The sequence below is a fragment of the Mya arenaria genome, chromosome 12 (genome assembly GCF_026914265.1).
Source record: "Mya arenaria isolate MELC-2E11 chromosome 12, ASM2691426v1".
Lineage (NCBI taxonomy): Eukaryota > Metazoa > Mollusca > Bivalvia > Myida > Myidae > Mya > Mya arenaria.
In genome coordinates, this window is record NC_069133.1 from 10,243,337 (window position 1) to 10,271,230 (window position 27,894).

At 32.8% G+C, this 27,894-nt stretch overlaps 1 protein-coding gene across 3 annotated transcripts; it reads left to right on the top strand.

Moving 5' to 3' along the window:
• Positions 1–517: 517 nt before the first annotated feature.
• Positions 518–27,894, top strand: LOC128210988 (uncharacterized). Of its 3 annotated transcripts, none has more exons than XR_008257179.1 (17): positions 518–652; positions 5,304–5,639; positions 11,485–11,826; positions 14,332–14,673; positions 17,186–17,527; positions 20,525–20,791; positions 21,356–21,646; positions 21,853–22,191; positions 22,981–23,121; positions 23,437–23,473; positions 23,784–23,857; positions 24,839–24,854; positions 24,982–25,080; positions 25,367–25,440; positions 26,430–26,445; positions 26,578–26,653; positions 26,887–27,894. XR_008257179.1 is itself a non-coding variant. In XM_052915355.1 (17 exons), exons 1-17 carry the CDS (start codon positions 592–594, stop codon positions 26,907–26,909), a joined length of 2,880 nt encoding a protein of 959 aa, XP_052771315.1. In that variant the 5' UTR covers positions 518–591; the 3' UTR covers positions 26,910–27,894. The 3 variants fall into 3 exon arrangements, 2 of the variants coding, with proteins under 2 accessions (XP_052771315.1, XP_052771316.1); XM_052915355.1 differs by having other exon boundaries at positions 26,574–26,653; XM_052915356.1 differs by having other exon boundaries at positions 22,981–23,076; positions 26,574–26,653.

Consider the following 27,894-nt stretch of genomic DNA (forward strand, 5'->3'; position numbering starts at 1 on the left):
TTTCAAAACAGTATGTAGACAAGTATTCTGACAAAGTTTCAAAATAATTTGATCAAAAAATGAATTTATAACATAGAATAAAAACTTTAATGCAGACTTTTGGCTACTGGTCTTGTTTCTGTAGTTTTTCACAGTATTGATGACGCCCGCCCGCCCTCCACGTTTTTGCCATTCTATAACCCGTAATGTTTTGATGAAAAATCCGGCTAAAAATGATGACATGAAGTATACATAATACTTAAGACCATAAATGTTACGTGTGTATAACAATTTAAATAACAACATAAAATTACAATCACTAAATAAAAAGTAGCATGTTTTTTTTTAAATAATCTAACTAAACGTTATCAACCACAAAGAACATACGATTGTGTCAAAAACTTGAAATACCACAGAACCGTAATCCAAAAGTGCTTAACATAGAAAATTGTAACAAGTATAGGTAGTAAAAGTAGGTTATTTATGCGATCTGGTAGTATAATATCTGCAGTTGATTGGCTTGATCATCTAGGTCAGGTTTAAACTTCCTGTTTATTGAGCAAACATTTCAATACATGTATTTTAACTGTTCATAAAGTGTGATTATAAGTCATGTCAAATTTAAACTTGAGAACAACTTTTGTGGTAATTGTAGTTTGCAGGATATACGCAGGTAAGTACATAACTTACAAAATACATACCCTAATGTTGAAAACCTGAATGCTTATCTTAAAGGCGTTCTTACTCAGATTTAATCTAAATTGTATTTGATGAATTGATACTGTCGCTTTGTTTCGTTAAATAGGACTTTGTTATTTTTAAAAAAAAACAACTTTGTTAAACCTACTTTAATGCATTTTAAAAAAACAAACCATTATCAAATTTTATAAAATAACTTGCTTGTGAAATGGTTGACCTGTAGGTTTATTTTGTTCGTCACTGTCATATTATAGGATTTTGGATGATTGATATGGAACCGCTTGACGCTAGTTTTATTCATGAATGTATTTGCATTGTTTAAGAAAAAAGATTAACGTTAAGTTCTATAAATCATAGATAAGACTTAATAAAATAATACAGAAAAGTAAGTCATTGGGAACTGTATATACTAATTTAAACAAATCAACGTTTATTGAAAACTTTTTAATTTAAATATGATTACGCGAGTTCACAATGATTTCCAAATGAAATTTAACATTTGCTATCAGGTGGCAGTTTCATGTCAAAAACATTTAATTTCTTTAAGCTATAATAACTACTAAACGTACATGATTGGTTAGGTATTAAACTGCTATACGAGTATCGATATATGTTTGACTAGTATTTATTTAACAAAATAATGATTAAGGATTAAGATTTGCAGTTTGACATATTGCATACATAATCGCAAATGTAAAGGTTAAAAATGGATAGCATCCTAATGAATCAATGAATCAATGATGAATTTAAAGTATAGAAACTTGCCAATGAAATATCGTACTCATAAACAACATTTCGTAGCAGGAAGGCACAAGCGGATGTCAGTGCACGTCTCTAATTTAAGTGTATGATCCATGAACACGTTTGTCCATATTAAATGAATATCGGCCAAATTTCACGAAACTTGGAACAACCAACTTTAAGTTGGTGTTCAATTGTTCCGAATAAACTTTTTTACTTGTTGATTTACAGCTTCACATAGTTGACACGTGCATTATGGACACTAACGATGATAAAAACCATAACATAATTGATTAAGAGTTTGTTTTTAAACTCTATTTTTTCTAAATGTTTTTACTGTAACATAAATAATTCACTAGAATTATGTAATTGAGAGTGAATGAACAATAAGGTATTATTTATAAGTTAAACGACGAAATAATTTAAATTCAAACACAATAAAAACGGAAGTCCATCAGTTAATTTGATTATTTTGATGACATCGATTTATGATTAGAACATCGGTATATTTGGTGTGAATGAGATGCCAAAGAACGTCGATATAAAACACCTAAACTTAAATCGCCAGTAAATTGACACATTACTGACCGTTCCAAGGCGGTACCACTGTGTTGCTTGTGGAGTTTTGTGCTGTTCTTCCATGTTTCTTGTTTGTGTTTTTTGTTTTTGTGTTCTATGTCTTTTGCGTTTACCCAGTGCCATTAAATCGGGTTTATGTTTAAACTTTTTGCTATTGAGACTGTAACTGTAGTTTTTCACATATTAAGTATTAGTGGCGCCGTAGGTCCGTTTTATAAATGAGTTTAGTGGTAAGGTGAAAGTTCGTTCGTGCCAAATGATCATTATTACTTTTTTTGCTTAAAATATGTGTGATTGTATTCAAAACGGTACTACGATACTTACATTTTCTCAGCAAGCCACTGGCTCATTTTTTACCGTATATGTAATTACATGTACAATGTGTGTAAACATACCCTCATTTGAAGTCTTGTTCATTTGGGTTGTTTTTGTAAAAGTAACTATCTATTTCACTATGTTTACTTTACTTATAAATATCACTGCTTTTACATCATTGTCATAACTCTATCTAAAATGCAGGACGATGTGTAATGTAGGGACATGTCATTTATTTCCCATTCTTTGTATTGTTGTGTACCCTGAAATTGATGTCATACATATCATTTTCCTATTCTTTTCTATATTATGATTATATATCAACTGTATATTCATGTATTGTATGTTATAAATATGTAATGCTCTCCATTGTTGGAGGAATAAAATAATCTATCTATCTATTTATGAAACGTAGTACAAATCGGATCAAATCATATTATAAAGAACATTAATATTTTTAATTTTAACCTTTATATTCCAGTACAAAACAAAATATAACAGTATACGACTAGCAGTATGATATCACGAAGGCTACAACGCGTCGTCCGTTAAGGTGCCAATAAGTTGAACAATCTTACCTTGTTCGGTGTTTTTTTGTGGTGAGGTTGTGCCCACAAAATGGTTTAAATCCACAATAAATTTACATTTTACTGACCGTTCTAAGGCGTTAATTACTCGCATATTCGTAGCTTTTTATTGGTATATCAGATTTGTATTACTAGATTTGGTGCAATTGGCTTAATTCTATTAATGTTGTGCTACCATTGCATAGGTTGTGGTGCCAATGCTGCATTGTGGTGATCCTGCATTGGTATTTAGGGGTTTGCATTTAGTTTCAAATATATGGACGGGCTTCTGTTACCTTTTGTGATTTAATTTTGTATACAATTTCCAAATATACTTATTATTAAAATGCGTAAATTTCTTCTACATTTCAGTGAAAATAATACAAGATATGTTTTTAAAAGACGACCGGTTCAATTGTATATTATCGCTTGTACTATAACGATTCAAAACATTTCTTGTAATTTGTATCGAAAAGTAGATTTATTCAGACATCATTATTATATTGCTTTCAAACACACTCTTTAGTAAGAAGCTGTTATTATAACTGAACCGTGTAATACGTATGTTTCCTCTTATTGTAATGCAATGGATTTTTGAAGAATTGACCGGAACATGATAAAAAAAATGCTAAAGACTTTGGTAAACACCGTGATCCTTTAGGCCAAAGGCAAGCATGGTTCCGGTATGCACAATTACAGTATGAGTGTCTGACATTTAAAAACAATATCTGAATACAAAGCAGTTCAATTCTATTTTGTTAAAGAAATTAATCACTGGGATTATTACTAGAAAAAAAAACAGTTTTAGGTTAATAACTTGTCAATCCCTTGGTGTTTAGTCCTCAAACTTTGCCTGCACATTGGAAATTTTGGCGTCGACAGGTCAAATATCATGCTCATAGTGACTTTTTACTAGATAAATTGTTTCAGATAAGCTACCTTGCATAACTCTCTGCTGAGTCCTTAAATTATGTATACATTGCAACAGTCATGGTCAGTATCCCTTATCATAAATTAAAGATTGTTCTTTTGTTATTGAAACGCCGTTACAGTCATGAATAGTTATTTATGAACCTATTCATGCTGAGCTCAAAGGTACAGTGTTGTTGACGATGTATATTGTACAGATCAAAATAAACTAACCCTATATCTGTCTGTCATATAATGAATAACACAACGTATACGGACGCGTGTACGCTCTGCGTTATCCATGTATATGTACATTCAACAAGTTATAAAAAACTGGTACGGGAACACGATTGATTTTCATTCTAGTGTTAGCGACCCTACAAGTACATACTTGTATGCTCAATGCGAATTACTGCAAACGAATTTTATATTCAACTTTTTATATGTACGAATAGTTTCACGTCGATATCCTTGGTGGGGGCGTTTTACCTCGTTAACCCATTGGCTTCCCTCGGCAAAAACTAGCAACCGACAGCGCCCCTTCCTCCCTAGGTCGACAAGATGCACTGTCTCACCTAAGGGATTTCAATATTAATATATTGTTAGACAACGCGTTCTATATTCAAAGCCACTGTTTTCTGATATTTATCGATATACAGAATGATCACTTCGGGGTTTAACATTGTATACAATGTGTATGTCAAGGAGATATACTTTAGTAACAAATCGATGCACGAGACCCTATATCACCTATATTTCACGGGTCGAGTGTCAGGTGTACTCAAACTTGTAATGACTTTGCACCTAATAATGTCACCGGTTTACAGAGTTAATATTCATGCGCAAAGTTTACAGAGCGTCTGGAAAAAAGTCTCCTCTTTGAAAAGTTTCCAATGCATAACATCATTATTTTGAAATTGACCTTTTTGTGTCTTATTTTGCAGCAGAATGTTAATAGACGTCTGTATTCTAATATAGTTCTTGAGACTGTAACACAAAGAACACACATTATTAATGGATCAATTATGAATTGCGTTTGTAAATTAAAGATACAAATCTAAATAAACCTAGTAAATTGTAGTCGCCAGTCAGCGAATACAGTAACCATTATAATGGCTTTTTGTAACAAAGAGACAGCCAATCTCCACTGATTTCAAACATTAATTTATAGGCGCTTCACGATCATTCAAATCTCTCAAAATTTATTCCACCTGCAAACAGTAAGTAAAAAAAAGAAGTTCGGGACTTCAAGTCATCCATAACCGAAGTCCTTCTGGTCATTGATAGCGGTATTCGTGATAATTAAGCAGTAAACGGTTATTCATAAGGGGCCCAAAAATGTTTGATACATCATATATCTGATTTTACTTATAGTAATAATATTTGTCAAATTCAAATCTCATTGCTCAAATATATGGCTCCGTCACCGGTGACGGTACTCATTGTGCAATATAAATACGCTTCCAAAAAACACATTACTTATTTTACTAAACGTAAAGTTAAATGTACCTACAGGTGCTGATGGTTCCGTTACCATAATTTCATCAGAAACGACTGTTCCGGAGGGCTCATCACTAACATTGACCTGCACGTATACTGGAATTGACGAGCTGTTTGCAATAAGATGGACGAACAATGGCAACGGTTCGGGGCGAAAATACGATATAACAATTAAACAACCTGAACCATGTACAATATTTGGAAAACCTGGTCTCAATGAAACTCTCTTCACCTACACCTGTCTCACGCTTACTATTTTGAATGTGACACGAGATAATCAGAACGACAACTTTACATGCCAGGCTAATCTTAATATAAACAGTGAAAATAGTGTTATCGTCAGTGTATCAGGTAAGTTGTTTTCTCAATACTATGATCATTTGAAAATATGTCAATGTCATGTCATACTCAGATCAATGAGGCAATGCACACAATACGCAATTATGCAGTGAGCTCAGCATGGCATTTGACATGTCGTAGCTGGTTTTGTTTAAATCATGATTCAAACCTAGGATTTTATTCCTCACATTTTTTAGGTATTCTTTAGATCGACAAATGGAAGTTTCACATCTACTGATTTTATTGATTTCAATCATATATTTTTCATATCAGTATTAAATATCATATTCACAATGGAGCATTATTTTACCAATGGGCGTATTCCACAAACGGGAAGTTTTGGTATATTTATATTCAAATCACAACCAACGGGCATATTCTTATAGTCCGATATTCATGAACGCTAAGAGTTCGGTTCTACCCTAAACACCCGTGATCTTGATATAGCACATCAATGATATCCGTTACAGATGTAACACTCAAACGTTTTGCGCGGGAAAATCAATAATTTCCGTCTAATTCACTTATTGTGTACTATTTGAAATTCGAAATAATGGACTTATACTAGCCGATCATTGTCTCGAATGTGAATCGACATGGCAGAAAATATAATTGTTTAATATAACATGTGCTTTTGATCATGTTTTCTAATCAAACTACATGTATAAGAATAAAACGAAAAGATAGTCTTTGTTTTCAAATTGACATTCAAAGAATATATAACATATCACGAAAATGACTGATTTCGCTGCTATAATGCAACACTGAAGTATGATATAAATGACATGATATATATATATATATATATATATATATATATATATATATATATATATATATATATATATATATATATATAGGAAATTTGTATCGACAAACGTGATAAAATACTTAAAACACAACTTAATCTGTAGTGGCGAAACGAAATACGCAACCCATTCGTGTGTCCACGTGCGCGGATTGATAAGTTTAATGCAATAGCAAATTGGAAAATACACGTATTTGTAATAACAAAATTATAACTTAAAATTGATAACAAACTGCTCGATTAGTGTAGCATAAGTATGAGGTCGTACGTAATACGTAGCTTTATGGTACTATAGATCTCCCCTATCGAGTTTGGTATCAATCGGTCAAATGCCATGGTGAACATAACAACAACGGGCGCCGTCCTTCTAAACAACTTTGTGAAGAGTTTTATATATGCAAATGTGTTCATGATCAGTGAATGACCCCTATTTCGGATCAATTGGTCAAAATCATGGTGACATTCAATAAACCAATTTATGGGCTTTCTTGATAAGGGACACATCTAAATCATGGAGTTCTAGGTTTACATTATGAGCTCACACTTTTCAGAAACATATTTGAGTGAATATCATGCCTGAATCCGTAGTATTGCTTGATAGTATTGCTATTTATTCATCAATTATATGTTAACTGAATCAAATTTCCTAACTCACAGTTATTTCAAGATGGGCAAACAAAACCGTATATGATAGACAGAACATTTTCAGGAGGTTATGTATTGGCTGAAGTCCAACTACCATTGACTGAAAATAATACTTTGCACTGTGTATCGTGCCCCAAATAGTTATCCGTGATCTCTGCTGACCTGTACTGTTTCAATATAAACAGTTGGTGGTGTTGCTAAAAGAATTTTAATGGTTGTTGATTTGAAACGTAGATTAAATAAATGTCTCTTAAAGGCTAACTCTAAATAAAATTTGGATTTAGTTTGGCATCCATAATATTATCGATGAACCCACCGGTATTGGAGCTTCTTAGAATATGTAATTAGACCGTATTATTTTCAACGACGGATGGTCGGGTATCGACTCATCGGATGTCGAAATTTTAACAATTGATTCAGTAACTTCTAATCGAGACAATGTTTCAGTAATTACTCAACCAAAGATGCGGCAGGCGAAACATTCAGTTAGATTTACTTTAATATATCACAGCAGTGCATTTCTACAAAATGGTTAACAGTTCGTCGGTCTGATAAGCCCTGTCACCAATATCACGAAAATAATATAGTCAAATCTCAAACTCAGACTCAACACATTTTATCACATAGCATTAAAATATAGTAAAAACTATATATGTTGTTTACAGTTTTATAAGCGCATTCTATCATAGAATATGCTAATAAATGCCTTTGGTCGAATTCCCAGGTAAATTTATTCTACAGCCAAATATGTATTAAAATCTTTAATAAGTTTTCTTGTGATATTTGTCCGGTTGGTTTATTTTCTTTTGCAGTGGTTTTCATGGCAACTGTGACAGCTATTTGGTAATGGATGTTCTGTTGATATATTTGCAGTCATTATGGTTTCCATGATAACTCTATAGCGATAAGGTAATAGATGTCAGGTTGGGTTTATAAGAATGTTATAGCTAATATTTCAACCGTTAAAGGGAGCGTTACTAGCTTTAAATGACCTTCAAAGGCAACTGCATTCGCCTTTGAACTGGGTTGTGTAATGTTGATGTTGTATTATGTTTATACTGGAAATACCGCTGCGTAGTTTTACATACTTAAGGATTCGAGAACGCTACCAAAGTGCATTTAAGTGACTGATTTTAGTTTAATTCAATCATGAAATGTCTACCTTATCGAAGTTAAACAAATCTCACAGAAATACCACTGCGCAGTTTTGCTCATTTCTTAAATTTAACAGTGATACCACAGTGTACTCTTGATACAAGAGGAAAAACATAAGCATGCTGTTTTATTAAAGCAAGTATACAAAAGCCAGAGTCGAATAATGCTTAATGACGATTTTTAAAGGAATACCTTTGCGTATTTTTGCATGGTTATTATATTGGAAAGAAATTCCGTAGTGTAGTAACTGTTTCTAAGACAAAGTACCACAGCGTACTAATGCTGTTTTTAAAATTCACAATCCTTCTTATTTTAATGAAAAACGTACCAACAATTTGTGGAAAATGTGCATTTTGCGGCTGTAGAACTGGACGTACCTACTTTTTCGGTACGTTTCAGTCGCCTACAGTATTCCTACAGTTAAACAGTAGCGATAACCAGCACCCTTGAAAAATTGGTCTGCATTAGGCGGTTACGGTAGCGCGTCGATGTACGGTAGCGGTATTCGAAAGGATATTGGGGCCTGGTTTAACTCAAATTTCAGACGAGAGACATGGCTTAATAACGACTTCATGATAATAAATTAGATGTCAGTCTTCAAACAGCCTTACAAAGTTTAGAACTCATTTGTGCCTTCTCTGTCAATTATGTAAATATGCTGACACCAATGTTTTCATTGACCATCTTTACACTTGATTGATATCTGTTGAGATTATGGTCATGATTTTATGAACTTTCAAGAACAGTTCTTGAATATTCATGAAAAGTTCATAAAAATCCATCAAATGTTTATGACTGCAAATCATGAACTGTTCATACAAGACCTAAACGTAAAAGGTTATGAATTCTTGAATCAATTTATGAACTTTGGGAATATTTCAAGAATTGCAAACATGAGTCTGTTAATGAACAGTTCATCTGAACCTCAGGGGTATCTAGAAGTGTTCATTAACTTATTTATGAATAGTTATGCACTTGAATAGTTGTTGTTCTTTTCGTAAAAACAGATGCTCTTAAGCTTTGAACTTGCAAGGATTATTCAAAATTTAGAAAATAATGAAAGCACTACATTTTCTGCATTCGTATTTGCCAAACCACAGTACTTACATTAAACTTGAATCAAAGGAAAGAGAAAGTAATTTTTTTTCGTATACCATTGTATGTTCTAATGTCAGAGACACCCCTGCGACACTCAGTTCTATAAATCATAACTATATCAATATACACAGTTCTAGAACTATTGACTTTGTGTTCTAAAATATTTGTTCTAGAACTGTTGTATAACATTAATCTGAAACAACAAGGGGACAATTGTAGAACACAAATGTGCTCTAAGAGAGATTAGAACACTTTTAGATCATAAATGTTATTATAAAAGCCTGCGTTTTTTCTGGTTATTTTAGTAAGTGGTCTGTAAACAGTCAGTATTTGAAATTTTAACAAAAGCACTGATGTAATATATCTTGTTAATTAGATGACCTCATGGTTTAACTAAGTTGTATATATCATGCGATAGGTATACATTTGTTCTTTATTGCTGAAGTTTTCATTTGGTCTAATGAGATGTATAGTGTTTATATTTGGTTGTCTTTCGTAGTTTGGCAGGTATTTTCGTGTTTCTTGTAAATGCAAGCGCAAAAAAGCAAGAAGTACATATTCTAATTCATGGAAGAAATTATTAATGTGCTATAATCTTTAATTATATCCCAATTTAAAAATCTGGTTTCGTCGCATTGCCACTTGTTCATTGTTATTATTGTTACAAGTTTATGAAACTTAAATGTAATTCATGAATATGTATTGATGTATGTATTAAGGTAGTCATGAATTGTATTTGGTTCATAAACTGTGTTCAAGGACAGTGTGTGGTTCATGAACTTCGTAAGCTATATGTTTATGAACTATGACTTGGCATGCACTTCATGACCTGGTAAATTAACTAATTATTCCATGCACTTTTTATGAATGAAAACAACATTTTAAATTAATGCATTTAAAGTTCATGCATAATTCGGGATATTCTCATCATGGGTGACTCACCTGATGCAAACATGAGCTTCATATGGATTTGTATCCGAGTCGTTTAACAGTTTTTCGCCTTGTCGAGATTTATGAAAATACTTTAAAATATTTTGAAAAAGAACATGATTGCTTGTTTTCTGTGATATATCAAAGGCATTTGATAAGGTGTGGTATGAGGCCTTCCTATTCAAAGTCGAATGATATGGCTTCACTGGTGAATATCATTCTTTTTTATCTAGGTATCTAAGAGACGCAAAAATTATCAGAGCCAAAAACGAGATATACTGGTAATAAATCAATTCGAATTTTATGAGTTACTATGACCGGAGTACTGAGTAGGGATCACTTATCAGGCCTATACTTTTTTCTTATACATCAATCACATCAAAGACGACTTAACTTGCCAGACATGCCTGTTTGCTCATGTTAATTTACTTTCTCATTCAATGCATACTTTCTCATTTTTTCTTATTCAGCTACATCATTCGGCTACAAGTTTATGTTAAAAGGTATTTTGGGCGTCTTCGTCTAGAAAGTGGCATTCAATTTCGATCCTACCAAAACTATAGCTATTATTGTTCACAAAACCTTGTTTTGTAAATGCCAATTGCAATCTAATATTCAATATTTATAAAAGTCGCATCATCATCTTTAAAACTAGGCTGAGTCTGAAGTGCAAAAAAAAGAGCACTATAGCATACATAATCTTTGAAGTAATCTGCACAAACGTTCGGTCCCATTCCCAAATTTCCTCGGTCATTTAGCTTGCTCGGCATTTAAATTATGTACAAAGTATATTTACATTATTGCTTGTTAGATGTTTTAATATATACACAACATGTTCACTTTGTTCTTTGACATCTTGATAGGGATCGTCATCGTCTTCAACTGGTAAAAAAGCTTATACATTAATCTTGTCGTGTATCGATACATGAAAGGGCAAGACAGAGAATGAGAACTCATAAACCGGTGTAAACTTCAATGAGTTCGTACTTAGTTTTCAATGATGACAGCAAGACTGTTGTCCAGGCAATGATAATAACAATAACATTATATATATGTTTGTGTTCTCAATTTGACACGTTGTTTGTGTTTGGGTAAATGTAAATATGGCATTGATGATTCAGGCAGTGCTTTTGTTCAGTTGTAGGCTTGTGGGCTTACTCATGTAATTAATGTTGGTATGTTTTTAGTCGAGTCTATAAATTTATCTGTTATATTTGCCAGTGGCTGGTATTACGTTGTCGGGTAATGGAACATCCGGTGGTTTTACTGTTGGGGAGAACGCATCCCTTCAAATGACATGTTCCACGTCTAAGGACGTTCAATATGTTACCTATGTAAAAAGAGTGAACGGATCTCACCAGACAATAACAGCAGTAGGGTACGGTCCATCAAGTTGTGCAACAGACCCCGAACCACCGTCATACCTCAGTTGTTCCTGTGTCAGTAGAAGGGAGTTTGTATGTGTCATAAGGAACGTAAATAGAGCTATGAACGGGGACATTTGGTTATGTACTCTTCCTGGTGCTGGAACAATCAGCGGCGACAAAACAATTGTCATTGAAGGTTAATGCAACATAATGCGTATCCTATATTTTAATATATGTACATGTATTTTTTATAAAATTAACTTGTTTATAAATTGCAGAACAACTCATAAAACAAACCTTCGATCTGACAGAGTAAACGTTTAACGCAAAACAATCATGCAACTTATTTAAAAACAGTTGTTCTAAATATTTTGTCGAACCTTAACACTCTTACCGTAAGCATGACTGGGTGGCATTGTAAATTGCAAATCAAGTGTTTTTTTAATTGTTTTGATGCTTTTACGAAGCATACAAAGTTGTTAATAAAACATTGTACTTTTGTTATTAGAAAGTTTAACTTGGTTCAACTTTTCAAGTATTTATTAAATAAAATGACCAAATCAGGCAAAGCATTAAAAGTAAAGCGGTTAAAATGTAAAATAAACAAAAGTAGATCAAGTAGATCCAGTATGTTCATCGATTGTTTCTAAGTTAAGAAAATAGTGAGATAAAAAACTATAAAGATGGAAAGTAGCCCATAATATAATTTAATAAATGCTTTACTTATATAAAGTTCCATGAATTTAAATCATAGAATAAACATGTAACCTTTAAAAGTCAATTTTGAATTGGAATTATTTGGTATGCTAAGATTAAAGCAGGCTACTATGCTCTCAAAGTATTGATAGATCCAGAGATTTTTTCAAACTTTTCGGAAACGAAACATTTTACGGATTCGAATGTCTTGGTAACAATTTGTTCAGGCTAATTATATACAACTTTACAAATGGAATTGACGGAACATATTGGAAGTGCAATCAGCTCTTCGGAAATACAAACACGGACAATCAATAATTTAACATCATCGTCTAAATTAACATTTATATTCTCTAAAACCTTCTGACTAAGGTTTAAAATATACATCTCGAAGATAATTGAACATTTCATACTATCAAGGTATATCCTTTTTTCTATACTTGCTTACTTGTTGTAAAATGACAAAAATATAGTGTGTGAACAATCTAGCTGCATCCCAATCAAAGTGCATAATATTCTACGGAACCGATGTTACCCAGTTATCGTAAACTATCCGATACAACAGTTGGGATACGATTCTCTACCATGAAGACCCGTGATATGATAAATGTTCTCCTTTTCCATTGTCAGGAAACGGGTAAGGTTGAAGACTTTGCTCGAGGTCATATTCTTTTGGCACGTGCGTAGTATACATTCGTGGAAGAACTAAACTAGTTCCAGGTTCCCAAAATAACAATTAATGAACGTCATGATTTTCATAATAAGTAAAGTATTAAAACATCTTCTCGAATGACCTACATGAGCAAACATGAGCTTCATATGGATTTTTATCCGAGTCGTTTAACAGTTTTTCGCCTTGTCGAGATTTATGAAAATACTTTAAAATATTTTGAAAAAGAACATGCTTGCTTGTTTTCTGTGATATATCAAAGGCATTTGATAAGGTGTGGTATGAGGCCTTCCTATTCAAAGTCGAATGATATGGCTTCACTGGTGAATATCATTCTTTTTTATCTAGGTATCTAAGAGACGCAAAAATTATCAGAGCCAAAAACGAGATATACTGGTAATAAATCAATTCGAATTTTATGAGTTACTATGACCGGAGTACTGAGTAGGGATCACTTATCAGGCCTATACTTTTTTCTTATACATCAATCACATCAAAGACGACTTAGCTTGCCAGACATGCCTGTTTGCTCATGTTAATTTACTTTCTCATTCAATGCATACTTTCTCATTTGTTCTTATTCAGCTACATCATTCGGCTACAAGTTTATGTTAAAAGGTATTTTGGGCGTCTTCGTCTAGAAAGTGGCATTCAATTTCGATCCTACCAAAACTATAGCTATTATTGTTCACAAAACCTTGTTTTGTAAATGCCAATTGCAATCTAATATTCAATATTTATAAAAGTCGCATCATCATCTTTAAAACTAGGCTGAGTCTGAAGTGCAAAAAAAGAGCACTATAGCATACATAATCTTTGAAGTAATCTGCACAAACGTTCGGTCCCATTCCCAAATTTCCTCGGTCATTTAGCTTGCTCGGCATTTAAATTATGTACAAAGTATATTTACATTATTGCTTGTTAGATGTTTTAATATATACACAACATGTTCACTTTGTTCTTTGACATCTTGATAGGGATTGTCATCGTCTTCAACTGGTAAAAAAGCTTATACATTAAACTTGTCGCGTATCGATACATGAAAGGGCAAGACAGAGAATGAGAACTCATAAACCGGTGTAAACTTCAATGAGTTCGTACTTAGTTTTCAATGATGACAGCAAGACTGTTGTCCAGGCAATGATAATAACAATAACATTATATATATGTCTGTGTTCTCAATTTGACACGTTGTTTGTGTTTGGGTAAATGTAAATATGGCATTGATGATTCAGGCAGTGCTTTTGTTCAGTTGTAGGCTTGTGGGCTTACTCATGTAATTAATGTTGGTATGTTTTTAGTCGAGTCTATAAATTTATCTGTTATATTTGCCAGTGGCTGGTATTACGTTGTCGGGTAATGGAACATCCGGTGGTTTTACTGTTGGGGAGAACGCATCCCTTCAAATGACATGTTCCACGTCTAAGGACGTTCAATATGTTACCTATGTAAAAAGAGTGAACGGATCTCACCAGACAATAACAGCAGTAGGGTACGGTCCATCAAGTTGTGCAACAGACCCCGAACCACCGTCATACCTCAGTTGTTCCTGTGTCAGTAGAAGGGAGTTTGTATGTGTCATAAGGAACGTAAATAGAGCTATGAACGGGGACATTTGGTTATGTACTCTTCCTGGTGCTGGAACAATCAGCGGCGACAAAACAATTGTCATTGAAGGTACATGCAACATAATGCGTATCCTATATTTTAATATATGTACATGTATTTTTTATTAAATTAACTTGTTTATAAATTGCAGAACAACTCATAAAACAAACCTTCGATCTGACAGAGTAAACGTTTAACGCAAAACAATCATGCAACTTATTTAAAAAACAGTTGTTCTAAATATTTTGTCGAACCTTAACACTCTTACCGTAAGCATGACTGGGTGGCATTGTAAATTGCAAATCAAGTGTTTTTTTAATTGTTTTGATGCTTTTACGAAGCATACAAAGTTGTTAATAAAACATTGTACTTTTGTTATTAGAAAGTTTAACTTGGTTCAACTTTTCAAGTATTTATTAAATAAAATGACCAAATCAGGCAAAGCTTTAAAAATAAAGCGGTTAAAATGTAAAATAAACAAAAGTAGATCAAGTAGATCCAGTATGTTCATCGATTGTTTCTAAGTTAAGAAAATAGTGAGATAAAAAACTATAAAGATGGAAAGTAGCCCATAATATAATTTAATAAATGCTTTACTTATATAAAGTTCCATGAATTTAAATCATAGAATAAACATGTAACCTTTAAAAGTCAATTTTGAATTGGAATTATTTGGTATGCTAAGATTTAAGCAGGCTACTATGCTCTCAAAGTATTGATAGATCCAGAGATTTTTTCAAACTTTTCGGAAACGAAACATTTTACGGATTCGAATGTCTTGGTAACAATTTGTTCAGGCTAATTATATACAACTTTACAAATGGAATTGACGGAACATATTGGAAGTGCAATCAGCTCTTCGGAAATACAAACACGGACAATCAATAATTTAACATCATCGTCTAAATTAACATTTATATTCTCTAAAACCTTCTGACTAAGGTTTAAAATATACATCTCGAAGATAATTGAACATTTCATACTATCAAGGTATATCCTTTTTTCTATACTTGCTTACTTGTTGTAAAATGACAAAAATATAGTGTGTGAACAATCTAGCTGCATCCCAATCAAAGTGCATAATATTCTACGGAACCGATGTTTACCCAGTTATCGTAAACTATCCGATACAACAGTTGGGATACGATTCTCTACCATGAAGACCCGTGATATGATAAATGTTCTCCTTTTCCATTGTCAGGAAACGGGTAAGGTTGAAGACTTTGCTCGAGGTCATATTCTTTTGGCACGTGCGTAGTATACATTCGTGGAAGAACTAAACTAGTTCCAGGTTCCCAAAATAACAATTAATGAACGTCATGATTTTCATAATAAGTAAAGTATTAAAACATCTTCTCGAATGACCTACATGAGCAAACATGAGCTTCATATGGATTTTTATCCGAGTCGTTTAACAGTTTTTCGCCTTGTCGAGATTTATGAAAATACTTTAAAATATTTTGAAAAAGAACATGCTTGCTTGTTTTCTGTGATATATCAAAGGCATTTGATAAGGTGTGGTATGAGGCCTTCCTATTCAAAGTCGAATGATATGGCTTCACTGGTGAATATCATTCTTTTTTATCTAGGTATCTAAGAGACGCAAAAATTATCAGAGCCAAAAACGAGATATACTGGTAATAAATCAATTCGAATTTTATGAGTTACTATGACCGGAGTACTGAGTAGGGATCACTTATCAGGCCTATACTTTTTTCTTATACATCAATCACATCAAAGACGACTTAGCTTGCCAGACATGCCTGTTTGCTCATGTTAATTTACTTTCTCATTCAATGCATACTTTCTCATTTGTTCTTATTCAGCTACATCATTCGGCTACAAGTTTATGTTAAAAGGTATTTTGGGCGTCTTCGTCTAGAAAGTGGCATTCAATTTCGATCCTACCAAAACTATAGCTATTATTGTTCACAAAACCTTGTTTTGTAAATGCCAATTGCAATCTAATATTCAATATTTATAAAAGTCGCATCATCATCTTTAAAACTAGGCTGAGTCTGAAGTGCAAAAAAAAAGAGCACTATAGCATACATAATCTTTGAAGTAATCTGCACAAACGTTCGGTCCCATTCCCAAATTTCCTCGGTCATTTAGCTTGCTCGGCATTTAAATTATGTACAAAGTATATTTACATTATTGCTTGTTAGATGTTTTAATATATACACAACATGATGTTCACTTTGTTCTTTGACATCTTGATAGGGATTGTCATCGTGTCCAACTGGTAAAAAAGCTTATACATTAAACTTGTCGCGTATCGATACATGAAAGGGCAAGACAGAGAATGAGAACTCATAAACCGGTGTAAACTTCAATGAGTTCGTACTTAGTTTTCAATGATGACAGCAAGACTGTTGTCCAGGCAATGATAATAACAATAACATTATATATATGTCTGTGTTCTCAATTTGACACGTTGTTTGTGTTTGGGTAAATGTAAATATGGCATTGATGATTCAGGCAGTGCTTTTGTTCAGTTGTAGGCTTGTGGGCTTACTCATGTAATTAATGTTGGTATATTTTTAGTCGAGTCTATAAATTTATCTGTTATATTTGCCAGTGGCTGGTATTACGTTGTCGGGTAATGGAACATCCGGTGGTTTTACTGTTGGGGAGAACGCATCCCTTCAAATGACATGTTCCACGTCTAAGGACGTTCAATATGTTACCTATGTAAAAAGAGTGAACGGATCTCACCAGACAATAACAGCAGTAGGGTACGGTCCATCAAGTTGTGCAACAGACCCCGAACCACCGTCATACCTCAGTTGTTCCTGTGTCAGTAGAAGGGAGTTTGTATGTGTCATAAGGAACGTAAATAGAGCTATGAACGGGGACATTTGGTTATGTACTCTTCCTGGTGCTGGAACAATCAGCGGCGACAAAACAATTGTCATTGAAGGTACATGCAACATAATGCGTATCCTATATTTTAATATATGTACATGTATTTTTTATTAAATTAACTTGTTTATAAATTGCAGAACAACTCATAAAACAAACCTTCGATCTGACAGAGTAAACGTTTAACGCAAAACAATCATGCAACTTATTTAAAAAACAGTTGTTCTAAATATTTTGTCGAACCTTAACACTCTTACCGTAAGCATGACTGGGTGGCATTGTAAATTGCAAATCAAGTGTTTTTTTAATTGTTTTGATGCTTTTACGAAGCATACAAAGTTGTTAATAAAACATTGTACTTTTGTTATTAGAAAGTTTAACTTGGTTCAACTTTTCAAGTATTTATTAAATAAAATGACCAAATCAGGCAAAGCTTTAAAAATAAAGCGGTTAAAATGTAAAATAAACAAAAGTAGATCAAGTAGATCCAGTATGTTCATCGATTGTTTCTAAGTTAAGAAAATAGTGAGATAAAAAACTATAAAGATGGAAAGTAGCCCATAATATAATTTAATAAATGCTTTACTTATATAAAGTTCCATGAATTTAAATCATAGAATAAACATGTAACCTTTAAAAGTCAATTTTGAATTGGAATTATTTGGTATGCTAAGATTTAAGCAGGCTACTATGCTCTCAAAGTATTGATAGATCCAGAGATTTTTTCAAACTTTTCGGAAACGAAACATTTTACGGATTCGAATGTCTTGGTAACAATTTGTTCAGGCTAATTATATACAACTTTACAAATGGAATTGACGGAACATATTGGAAGTGCAATCAGCTCTTCGGAAATACAAACACGGACAATCAATAATTTAACATCATCGTCTAAATTAACATTTATATTCTCTAAAACCTTCTGACTAAGGTTTAAAATATACATCTCGAAGATAATTGAACATTTCATACTATCAAGGTATATCCTTTTTTCTATACTTGCTTACTTGTTGTAAAATGACAAAAATATAGTGTGTGAACAATCTAGCTGCATCCCAATCAAAGTGCATAATATTCTACGGAACCGATGTTTACCCAGTTATCGTAAACTATCCGATACAACAGTTGGGATACGATTCTCTACCATGAAGACCCGTGATATGATAAATGTTCTCCTTTTCCATTGTCAGGAAACGGGTAAGGTTGAAGACTTTGCTCGAGGTCATATTCTTTTGGCACGTGCGTAGTATACATTCGTGGAAGAACTAAACTAGTTCCAGGTTCCCAAAATAACAATTAATGAACGTCATGATTTTCATAATAAGTAAAGTATTAAAACATCTTCTCGAAGCTTGGTATATGGCAATTTTAGTCAATTGCATTTGATTTAATATACAATCTCTGAGAATCAAAAAAACAAACATAAATAAATACGAGTAATCTGATTTTTTTAATTAAATTAAACTAAAACATGATCATCCAAGTAAATATCGGCAATATGTTAACAATTTGGCATGATATCGATGCAGATGAACAAAGTGATGTACAACTCCAATTTTATTTCACTTTTAAACCGATATTCCGCATCGCTGTGTGCAACTGTCAGTCCCATAAGTGCCTATCGTGTGGCGTGGCTGTTTACCGTTACGCCCTTGTCATATTTCGAATGTTCCATCGAAACCATTTAAATGGTTTGAAACATGTCTGTTAAAAAAGCTTTCAGTATTTGTTATGAGTAGAAAACGTTTACTTAATAGAGTTTATATAATATAAAAATGGTACTCTTAATTCAGAATCTGATTATCACTTAAATAAGTCGAATGCGTTCGAATTGTCAATATGATATATTCCGTTTGTCTGGTCCGAACCCGAAAGCATAAACGAAATAATGATTCACTTACCATTTTTCCAAAAGTAAGATTTAAACGTGAATATGGGCTAAAAGAAACAAATAAGCTTAAAAGATAATGATTGAATTTCAATAACGAAACAACAATCTATAAATAAATGCAAATATATACCATCGATTCATGTTCAACTACGAACTATCGTGTGGAATTTATTATTTGAAAGGTAAAAGTCTAACAATATTACACATTAACAAAGAAATTATTAAGCAGCTACATCAACAATACTTAGATCAGTTAATTTCAACTTTCTAGGAAAATGTATTACTGAATGTTAGATTTACATCGTGACACCATAGTGTAATTTGATAACGGTCTCGCTTCTGTTGATCAAAACGTGCTAGGCTGGATGAATACACAATCTTATACTTATTTCACCATCAACATTTGGTGGAGTTCGTCACTGAACTGAAACAGTTAATATTCCATATGGTTCACCCTTGATTCACACAAATAGAGAATAACAACGATGGTCGAACAAATTCATAGCTTCAAAAAAGGTCTCTGTGTATCAGAGTGAATAAAACATCAATGATTTGTTTTACCGTCAAGACCTGCAATAATCAATTCACACGTCATGTTTATCTGTACGCTTATACATATTTCAATGGTCATACACAGTGCAAAGCAGATAGGGAAGGCCAAAAAAAAAGAGAAAAAGTTCATGATTTACTTCGTTTTGAGGAACAATATTTTTCAGGAGTAAAACATACATCCTTTGAATCTTGTTTTGGGATTATAAGGAATTGACTACATTTTACGAAAGAAGATTGTATCAGATTTGTAATCTTTTTTTTCCTATATAATCAGAAATATATTCAATACTATGATGAAAAAGAGCGCTTTAAAATCATTTTCTGGTTACCAAAAAGCAAATATCTTTCTTAAAAAAGCTGCAATCACCACAAAGACACAGCCAATGTTTGATCGTGTAGTCTGAATCTCCTGATAGTTTGACCTTCCAGGTCTATACGTAAGATACTAGTTAATTGTACTGCAAACTCACATGGTTGTATTCCAATAAAGTTGACTTACGTATGTATTCTTTTTCTGTTTTTGTTTAATTTTGTTTTTATAAAAGTCAGTGAACGTTTCATTATAACTTCTTTGTAAATTGTTTATACAGGTTATGACATTGTATTCTGTAGATGATACTCAAAATCCTGAAATCAGCGCTCCATCTGTATTTACCGTCATTGAAGGACAGGAATTTATAAACACAGAATGCAAGTCCAACTGCTGGCCTGACTGTACTTACCGGTGGATAAATAGCTCCAGCAATACTGTTATAGCTGCAAATTTTACATTGTTTTTCCATACGGTAACACGATATTTTACTGGAAATTACACATGCGTGTCTACTAACAATGCAACAAGAGATAAGACAGAATCTAAGATATACATCCTTGTTCAGTGTAAGTGATTATTATTTGTCTGACAGCATATACATGTATATACCGTTAAATTCCAATGTTTGAAACGGTATCAATCAAATATCGCTGGAGTCCAAGAACAAATTGAGACGACGGTCAGGATTAAATCGGGTATGGGTCGAGTAAATTCCTTTTTGATATGCAGATATAAACGAAATCTATTCGTTGCTCAGTAGCTTTAATTGGCAAGGTCGATTATGTAATAATCTGTTAAACCGCAGACATTTGAAATACCTTCAAATATACCATAAATACGTTGAAAACAAGTGCATGGCTAAGTCATCGCAATACGATTCGTTTCTTGATCAAAATGCATTTGATTGAATTGGGAATGATCGAATACGGTTGTTCGTATGAACGAACGCCTTGAGTTTGAATAGGAAGTCAATTTTGAACAACACATCGGTACAAAGTAAACCATTCTCTTTTCACGATAAGAAAAACGTCATGGACATTGTATTAACTTGAATGTTTTAACAATTATCTGGGTATGAATAGAAGTTAAAACTTAAGAGCTGTTTTTACAGTTTTTATTTTACAAAATAGATGCACCTGATGTCACAGTGATCGGCAGTAATGCAACATCGATGGACATTCAAACACAACTTCGATGCTCAGCACGTGGGAATCCAGATATATATACTTACAAATGGCAGCAAAAATGGCCCAACTCAATACTTACCAGGAACTGGACATTACACGGTTACTCCGTACTTAACCTTACTGATCTGAGCTACGAGCATAGCGGACGGTTCACATGTTTTGCCAGCAATGGAGTACCTCATTTTCCAGACATGAACACATACCGTTCATCATCCACGTTTATGTTTGTGAAAGGTTGTAATTATGTTAATTTATATGAGAGCGATACATGGATTTGTAATGGAAGTTTTTAACAATCATTGCATAATTTAAATGGCATCGATATGTATATGTAACAGTTGTTGAATTTTTCCTTAAATAAATTTATATCAATTGATTGAGTGCTTGTTTTGATACATTGTTCTATCTAATTTGTTAACCAACATCATATTTAATTTCAGATGTTCCAGTGGTTGTTAGTCCAAAAACTACTAACAGTGGGCCCTATATGATTTTTACAAACTTGAAAGAGACAGTGGAGTTAAACATTACAGTGTTTTCCAACAATGGTTTAATTTCAATGACCATTTCCACAATTCATGACCATAAAAATCTTACTTCGTTTCGGACCATCGACGAAATTATTCAGCTACCTGTTTTTGGAACAACGGTTCCGTCAAAAGGATATTTGATATCGATAACTTTTTATCTAGGAGATACCAGTGATTTTACTGCATACAACGTGGTGTTCACAAACGAGATTGGATCCGTTTTCTTTGCTGTTGAAATTAAACAAAAAGGTTGTAATTTTATAATACAAGTCATTGTCTTATTTTAAGTTGTGCGAAAACTGTAATTTTGACTGACATGAAACATAAAGTTACAATCACATGAACTTTGTTGCATATGTGTTTAACGTATTTTTTTTGTGGTTCTGTGGATGCATATGAAATATGTTTCTTGGTCGCTTGATGAAACAAGACGAGTAGTTCATGCTCTTGCTAATTTTAAAATGAATGAATGATCTGAGATACATCGTTGAAACAGAACGGCTGTCGCATATGAATGACATATTAGTCCGTGTATTTAGTACAATCATTGAGGTATAATAAAAATGAAATAGAGAGGTAACAGATAACGACATATTCGTGGGCTTGTGTATAAAGCTATATGTACAATCAAACATTCGCTTTAAAATCACTTATTCTATTTAAATGCATTGTAATCACTCATTACACTCATTACACAATCTTAAAGGAACGTGTAAACTGTACGAACATATGGATGGCGTAAGCACAAAAATACGCGCAATTTTGTTCCATTATTAGAACGAAAGGAAGTCAACAGTATGATTACACTGATTGAAAGCGCTAGTTGTATATGATTGTATCCATATTTATAACTAAAAGTTAAAACCAAAAGTTAATTTGATAGGATTTTATACTTGTTGCATTGAGTCTTTATATGAAAAATGAGTTATTGTTTAATTAATAAGCTACTGATGTAAAATCATATAAAGCAATATTTTAAAAATCTATACAATAATGAAGGCTAGGCAACAGTCTCGAACCTCTCTTATGAACTTTCAGAAACCTCAGAGTCAAGTATCGGTCCACTTATCGGAGGAGTAACTGGAGGTGTTTTCGTTGTTGTGGTTCTTGTTGTGATCAACATTTATGCTAGACGTAATTGTTCGATGAACTGTCTTCGCAAAATTAAGTTTAATACGAGTATGACTTGAAATGTTTATTTAGTTTCATAGACGTTTATCAAACAGTCAAAATTTCAAATCTAGTTTTAAAAAATGATTTTCATAAGAGCACCCATATATTTTAGTTTGCATACATGTAACGTTTTACTAGTTTCAATCGATACAAAAAGTGTATGATATTTTGCAAACATTTTCAAACTATTAATTTGGGCAGTGTGGTATATAGAAGTGAATGCAAAATAATGCTACTTCTGACTAACGTTCAATTTAAAACATATTGTTATATTATTTCACTGTACTAACACGCATGTGATACAATATTGTCCAATTTCAGATATCAAACAAGACGGTTCTACTACAAGGGATGAAGTGTAAGTATTGCAGGCCTTATTGACTCTTTTCACAATTATATCAGATGTTTGTAAATAATTGTAGAAGTTGCCTTGTAACGATATATTTGTCGGTAGAATGTCTATGATATAAAGGAAACGTTCTAGCACTTGAAATGAATGATCCTGTAAATGTACATCACCAATTAAAAAACCTTTTTGTGATCATTGTTTACTTGCATGGATCAGTAAACAACCGTTTTGTGGAATAGCGTTATTGTTAAAAAAATCTGTTTAAATGTCAATCCAATGAAGAGTCGCCGTATTATATGTAACGTCTCTACTACCAAAGGTTTTCCGTGGAAGAAAATCATTCTAATGAACACGTTGGGATAGCAACGGAACGACCAGAATACACAGAACTAAGTGGGTATTAGAGAATTAATCTTTTTAAATTGTCAATAATCATTATATTTGGTAATATATTCACTTTGTAAATATCTCCTCCGCGTATCATGTATTTAAATCCCTAAAAGACATCGCCGTCATAAAATGTATAATAATATTATTTCATTGGATATGGACGTTATAAATGAAAATTATTAACAGGCGTTTTGTAGCAATATGTCATGTGTTTAGAGTTTATAACATCATATTAAACATAATATAACTTTAATAGTCCATTTATTGTCATTCCATATGAAGTGTGTTTAAATTCGTTTAATTTACGTATTTATTAACCACTCAGAAAGGTCAGATTGAGTTGAGGTACTTTAAACTGTCTCTGTCTCTCTTGAAACGATCACAGCAACCAAGTAATTTATTAAGAAAGACCCTGCATCTACACCTTTTTATTACTCAATGCTGCTTTTCTGGAGCTTGAAAGTAATGGGTCACATGTAAATCTATGCACATTCGATTATCTGATCTGTTTTTAATTATACAATGGAAACGAGTACAGCAACCAACCAATTTACAATGATAAGGCAAAGTTATATCAGACCAACAGAAACGCGTAATACACCAGGCTACATTACTTTTTATATAAATATAATTTATAAATATTAGAATATCTCCAAACAGTTTGTGTATTACCAATATTATTTTTCTTTTTAAAGAGTTTTTGATTGCACAACGACACAATAGTACACATTGCCTTTTACACACATTGGGGTTCAGCCATGCAAGGCTCAGCAAATAACTTGGATGTTTACCTTCAAGATGAGGTCAAATATTATGGTGATCAAGATTGCCTATGCCCTCATGTTGTATATAACAACACAAGAAGAGGCAAATCTGATCTATATTATTAAATCATTACTGAAAGCTCTCGGCGTACCAACCCTTACAGACTACTCTTAACATTATATAATGATCTCTAAACATTTATCTTTATTTCGTTTTCAGAAAAGGATACTATTGGGTAAGAAGAGCTATGTTGTAAACATTTAATAAAAAAGTCTATACAACTGATATTATATCGTTCTTTACCGAATTAAGAACTAATTGCATATATGTGCATGTTCAATGACTGCATTGTTTATTCACAGACAGGCAAGCGCGTATGATGATTTGACACCACCAGAGGTGAACGGGGAATACGAAATTTCAGATATCAAACAAGACCGTTTTACGACAAGGGATGAAGCGTAAGTATTACTGGCTTTATTGACTTTTTTCAGAATTGTATCAGATGTTTGTGAAAATTGTAGACGTTGTCTTGTAACGATATATTTGCCGGTGGACTGTTTATGATAAAAAAACAAGCGTTCTAGCACTTTAAATTAATTGAAAGGTAAATGCACTTCTTCTATCATGTTTACATTCATGGATCAGTAAAAAACCGTTTTGTGGAATAGCGATGTTGTTAAAAATCTTTTTAAATGACAACCCAAGGACGAGTCGCTGTATTATATGTACCGTTTCTATTACCAGGTCTTTTGTGGAAGCAAATCATTCTAATGAACAAGTTGGGACAGCAACAGAACGACCAGAATACACAGAACTAAGTGGGTATTAGAAAAAAATTCTTTTTAAATCGTCAATTACCATTATATTTGGTAATATACTCACTTTGTAAAAATGAGTCTCCTCCGCGTATCATGTATTTAAAACCCTAGAAGACGTCGCCGTCATAAAATGTATAATATTTTATTGGATACGTTTTTGTGACGTTATAAATGAAAATTATTAACAGGCGCTTTGTAGCAATATGTCATGTTTTTTACGTTTTAAAACATCACATTAGACATTATGATATAACTTAAATCTTCCATTTCATGTCATTCCATATGAAGTGTGTTAAATGTGTTTAATTTGTGTATTTATTAACCACTCATGCAGGTCAGATTGAGTTGAGTTACTGTAAATTGTCTCTGTCTCTCTTGAAACGATCACAGCAACAAAGTAATTTATTAAGAAAGATCCTGCATCTTTACTTTTTTATTACTCAATACTGCTTTTCTGGAGCTTGAAAGTAATGGGTCACATGTAAATCTATGCACATTCGATTATCTGATCTTTTTTTAATTATACAATGGAAACGAGCACAGCAACCAACCAATTTACAATGATAAGGCAAAGTTATATCAGACCAACAGAAACGCTTTATACACCAGGCTACATTACATTTTATATAAATATAATTTATAAATATTAGAATATCTCCAAACAGTTTGTGTATTACCAATATTATTTTTCTTTTTAAAGAGTTTTTGTTTGCACGACGACACAATAGTACACATTGCCTTTTACACACATTGGGGTTCAGCCATGCAAGGCTCAGCAAATAACTTGGATGTTTACCTTCAAGATGAGGTCAAATATTATGGTGATCAAGATTGCCTATGCCCTCATGTTGTATATGACAAAACAAGAAGATGCAAATCTTATCTATATTATTAAATCATTACTTAAAGCTCTCTGCGTTAAAACCCTTACAGACTACTCTTTACATTTTACATTGATCTCTAAACATTTATCTTTATTTCTTTTTCAGAACAGGATACTATTGGGTAAGAAGAACTATGTTGTTAAACATTTAATAAAAACGTTTATACAACTGATATTATATCGTTCTTTACCGAATAAAGAATTAATTGCATATATGTGCATGTTCAATGACTGCATTGTTTATTCACAGACAGGCAAACACGTATGATGATTTGACACCACCAGAGGGGAACGGGGAATACGAAAATACTGTGACCGTTACACAAACTGGTTTGCATTCCTTTGATATCATATGTGTACTTAAACGCTCTGTTTAATGTATTAGACACACTCAAAACAGCTAAATGTATATTTTATAACGCCATTACGGACCAAATACATGTTGCATGACATGGAATAGAAACACATATTTCCATTACATCAATATGGTAAATATCAACTGCTATGGTCAAAATAATCCAGTTATTTACTATTAAGACATAAATTCCATATATGTCTTCCAGGCGTTCATTTCTACAACAACTGAACGTCACACAAAAACATTATTGCGCCTTTTGCAAAAGATGTGGAACGATCTAAATGACCTTTTTAAAGGCATCAGACAGGGTTTCGAACTGTGTTTTGTGCGGTATTCAAAATAGTGTTAAAGTGGCTTAATTTGAACATCACAGTTTCTACATAAGGAGCTTAATGGCCGATTAACATTTGGAAAACGAGCAAGTGAACTTAAAAAGGGTCCAATATTGTACATGCCAACAAGGGACTAAACAATGGACAAAAAAACGAAGACGATGCTAAATGTGCAGAAATACAATTTAAATACTTTGCTAAAGGTGTTCATACATTTTAGTTTAAAAACAACTTACAATACATGAACAGCTTTTAATTAAATTTGTGAAACAAAAAACACTAACATGGTTATCAAAAAGTGCACCTTATCATACAAACGATGCATACTATCTTGTATGCATTATTTTTCATTTTACACCTATTAGCCAGTAGATGGAACATTAACATGTCATTGATAGTGTGTTTATAAAGGAGAATGGCCTATCAGCAACTTAGCAGATTATTGCAACACACATGTATGTGTTTTGGGATTACATAAACAAAACATCGGGTTATATGTTAAGTTTGTCGACGCCAATACGAGACCACTTTACAATTTGGACTTCTTAGCAAACAAGTCAAAATAATACGTAATAACAATATCTTCAACGGTGGTTAAATGCAGAATATATATTTCTGCTGATCATGGTGTAAGTCAGTTCATAAATGAAAAGGAAAAACATGATTAATTGTAATAACACTCTGAAAATGTGCAAAATATGAAATACGGTCGGGCGAGTTTAAATATATTACGGTCAAGACGTTAGCTGAATAGGATGACCGTTTGTTTAAACAATATTGTGTTGAGAGATTTGAAGTTTTACTAGCTGATATTATTTTGCTGAACTTGTATATTCTCCGATTTAGATAAAGGTGTATGACTGATACTAAATAAATTTTGA

Bases quoted from the DNA above. Each gene is read 5' to 3' on its own strand.
- LOC128210988 (XM_052915355.1), top strand. From the start codon at position 592: ATGTCAAATTTAAACTTGAGAACAACTTTTGTGGTAATTGTAGTTTGC. The intron at 11,827-14,331 runs GTTAATGCAACA...TATATTTGCCAG, and splicing joins CAAAACAATTGTCATTGAAG to TGGCTGGTATTACGTTGTCG. The intron at 14,674-17,185 runs GTACATGCAACA...TATATTTGCCAG, and splicing joins CAAAACAATTGTCATTGAAG to TGGCTGGTATTACGTTGTCG.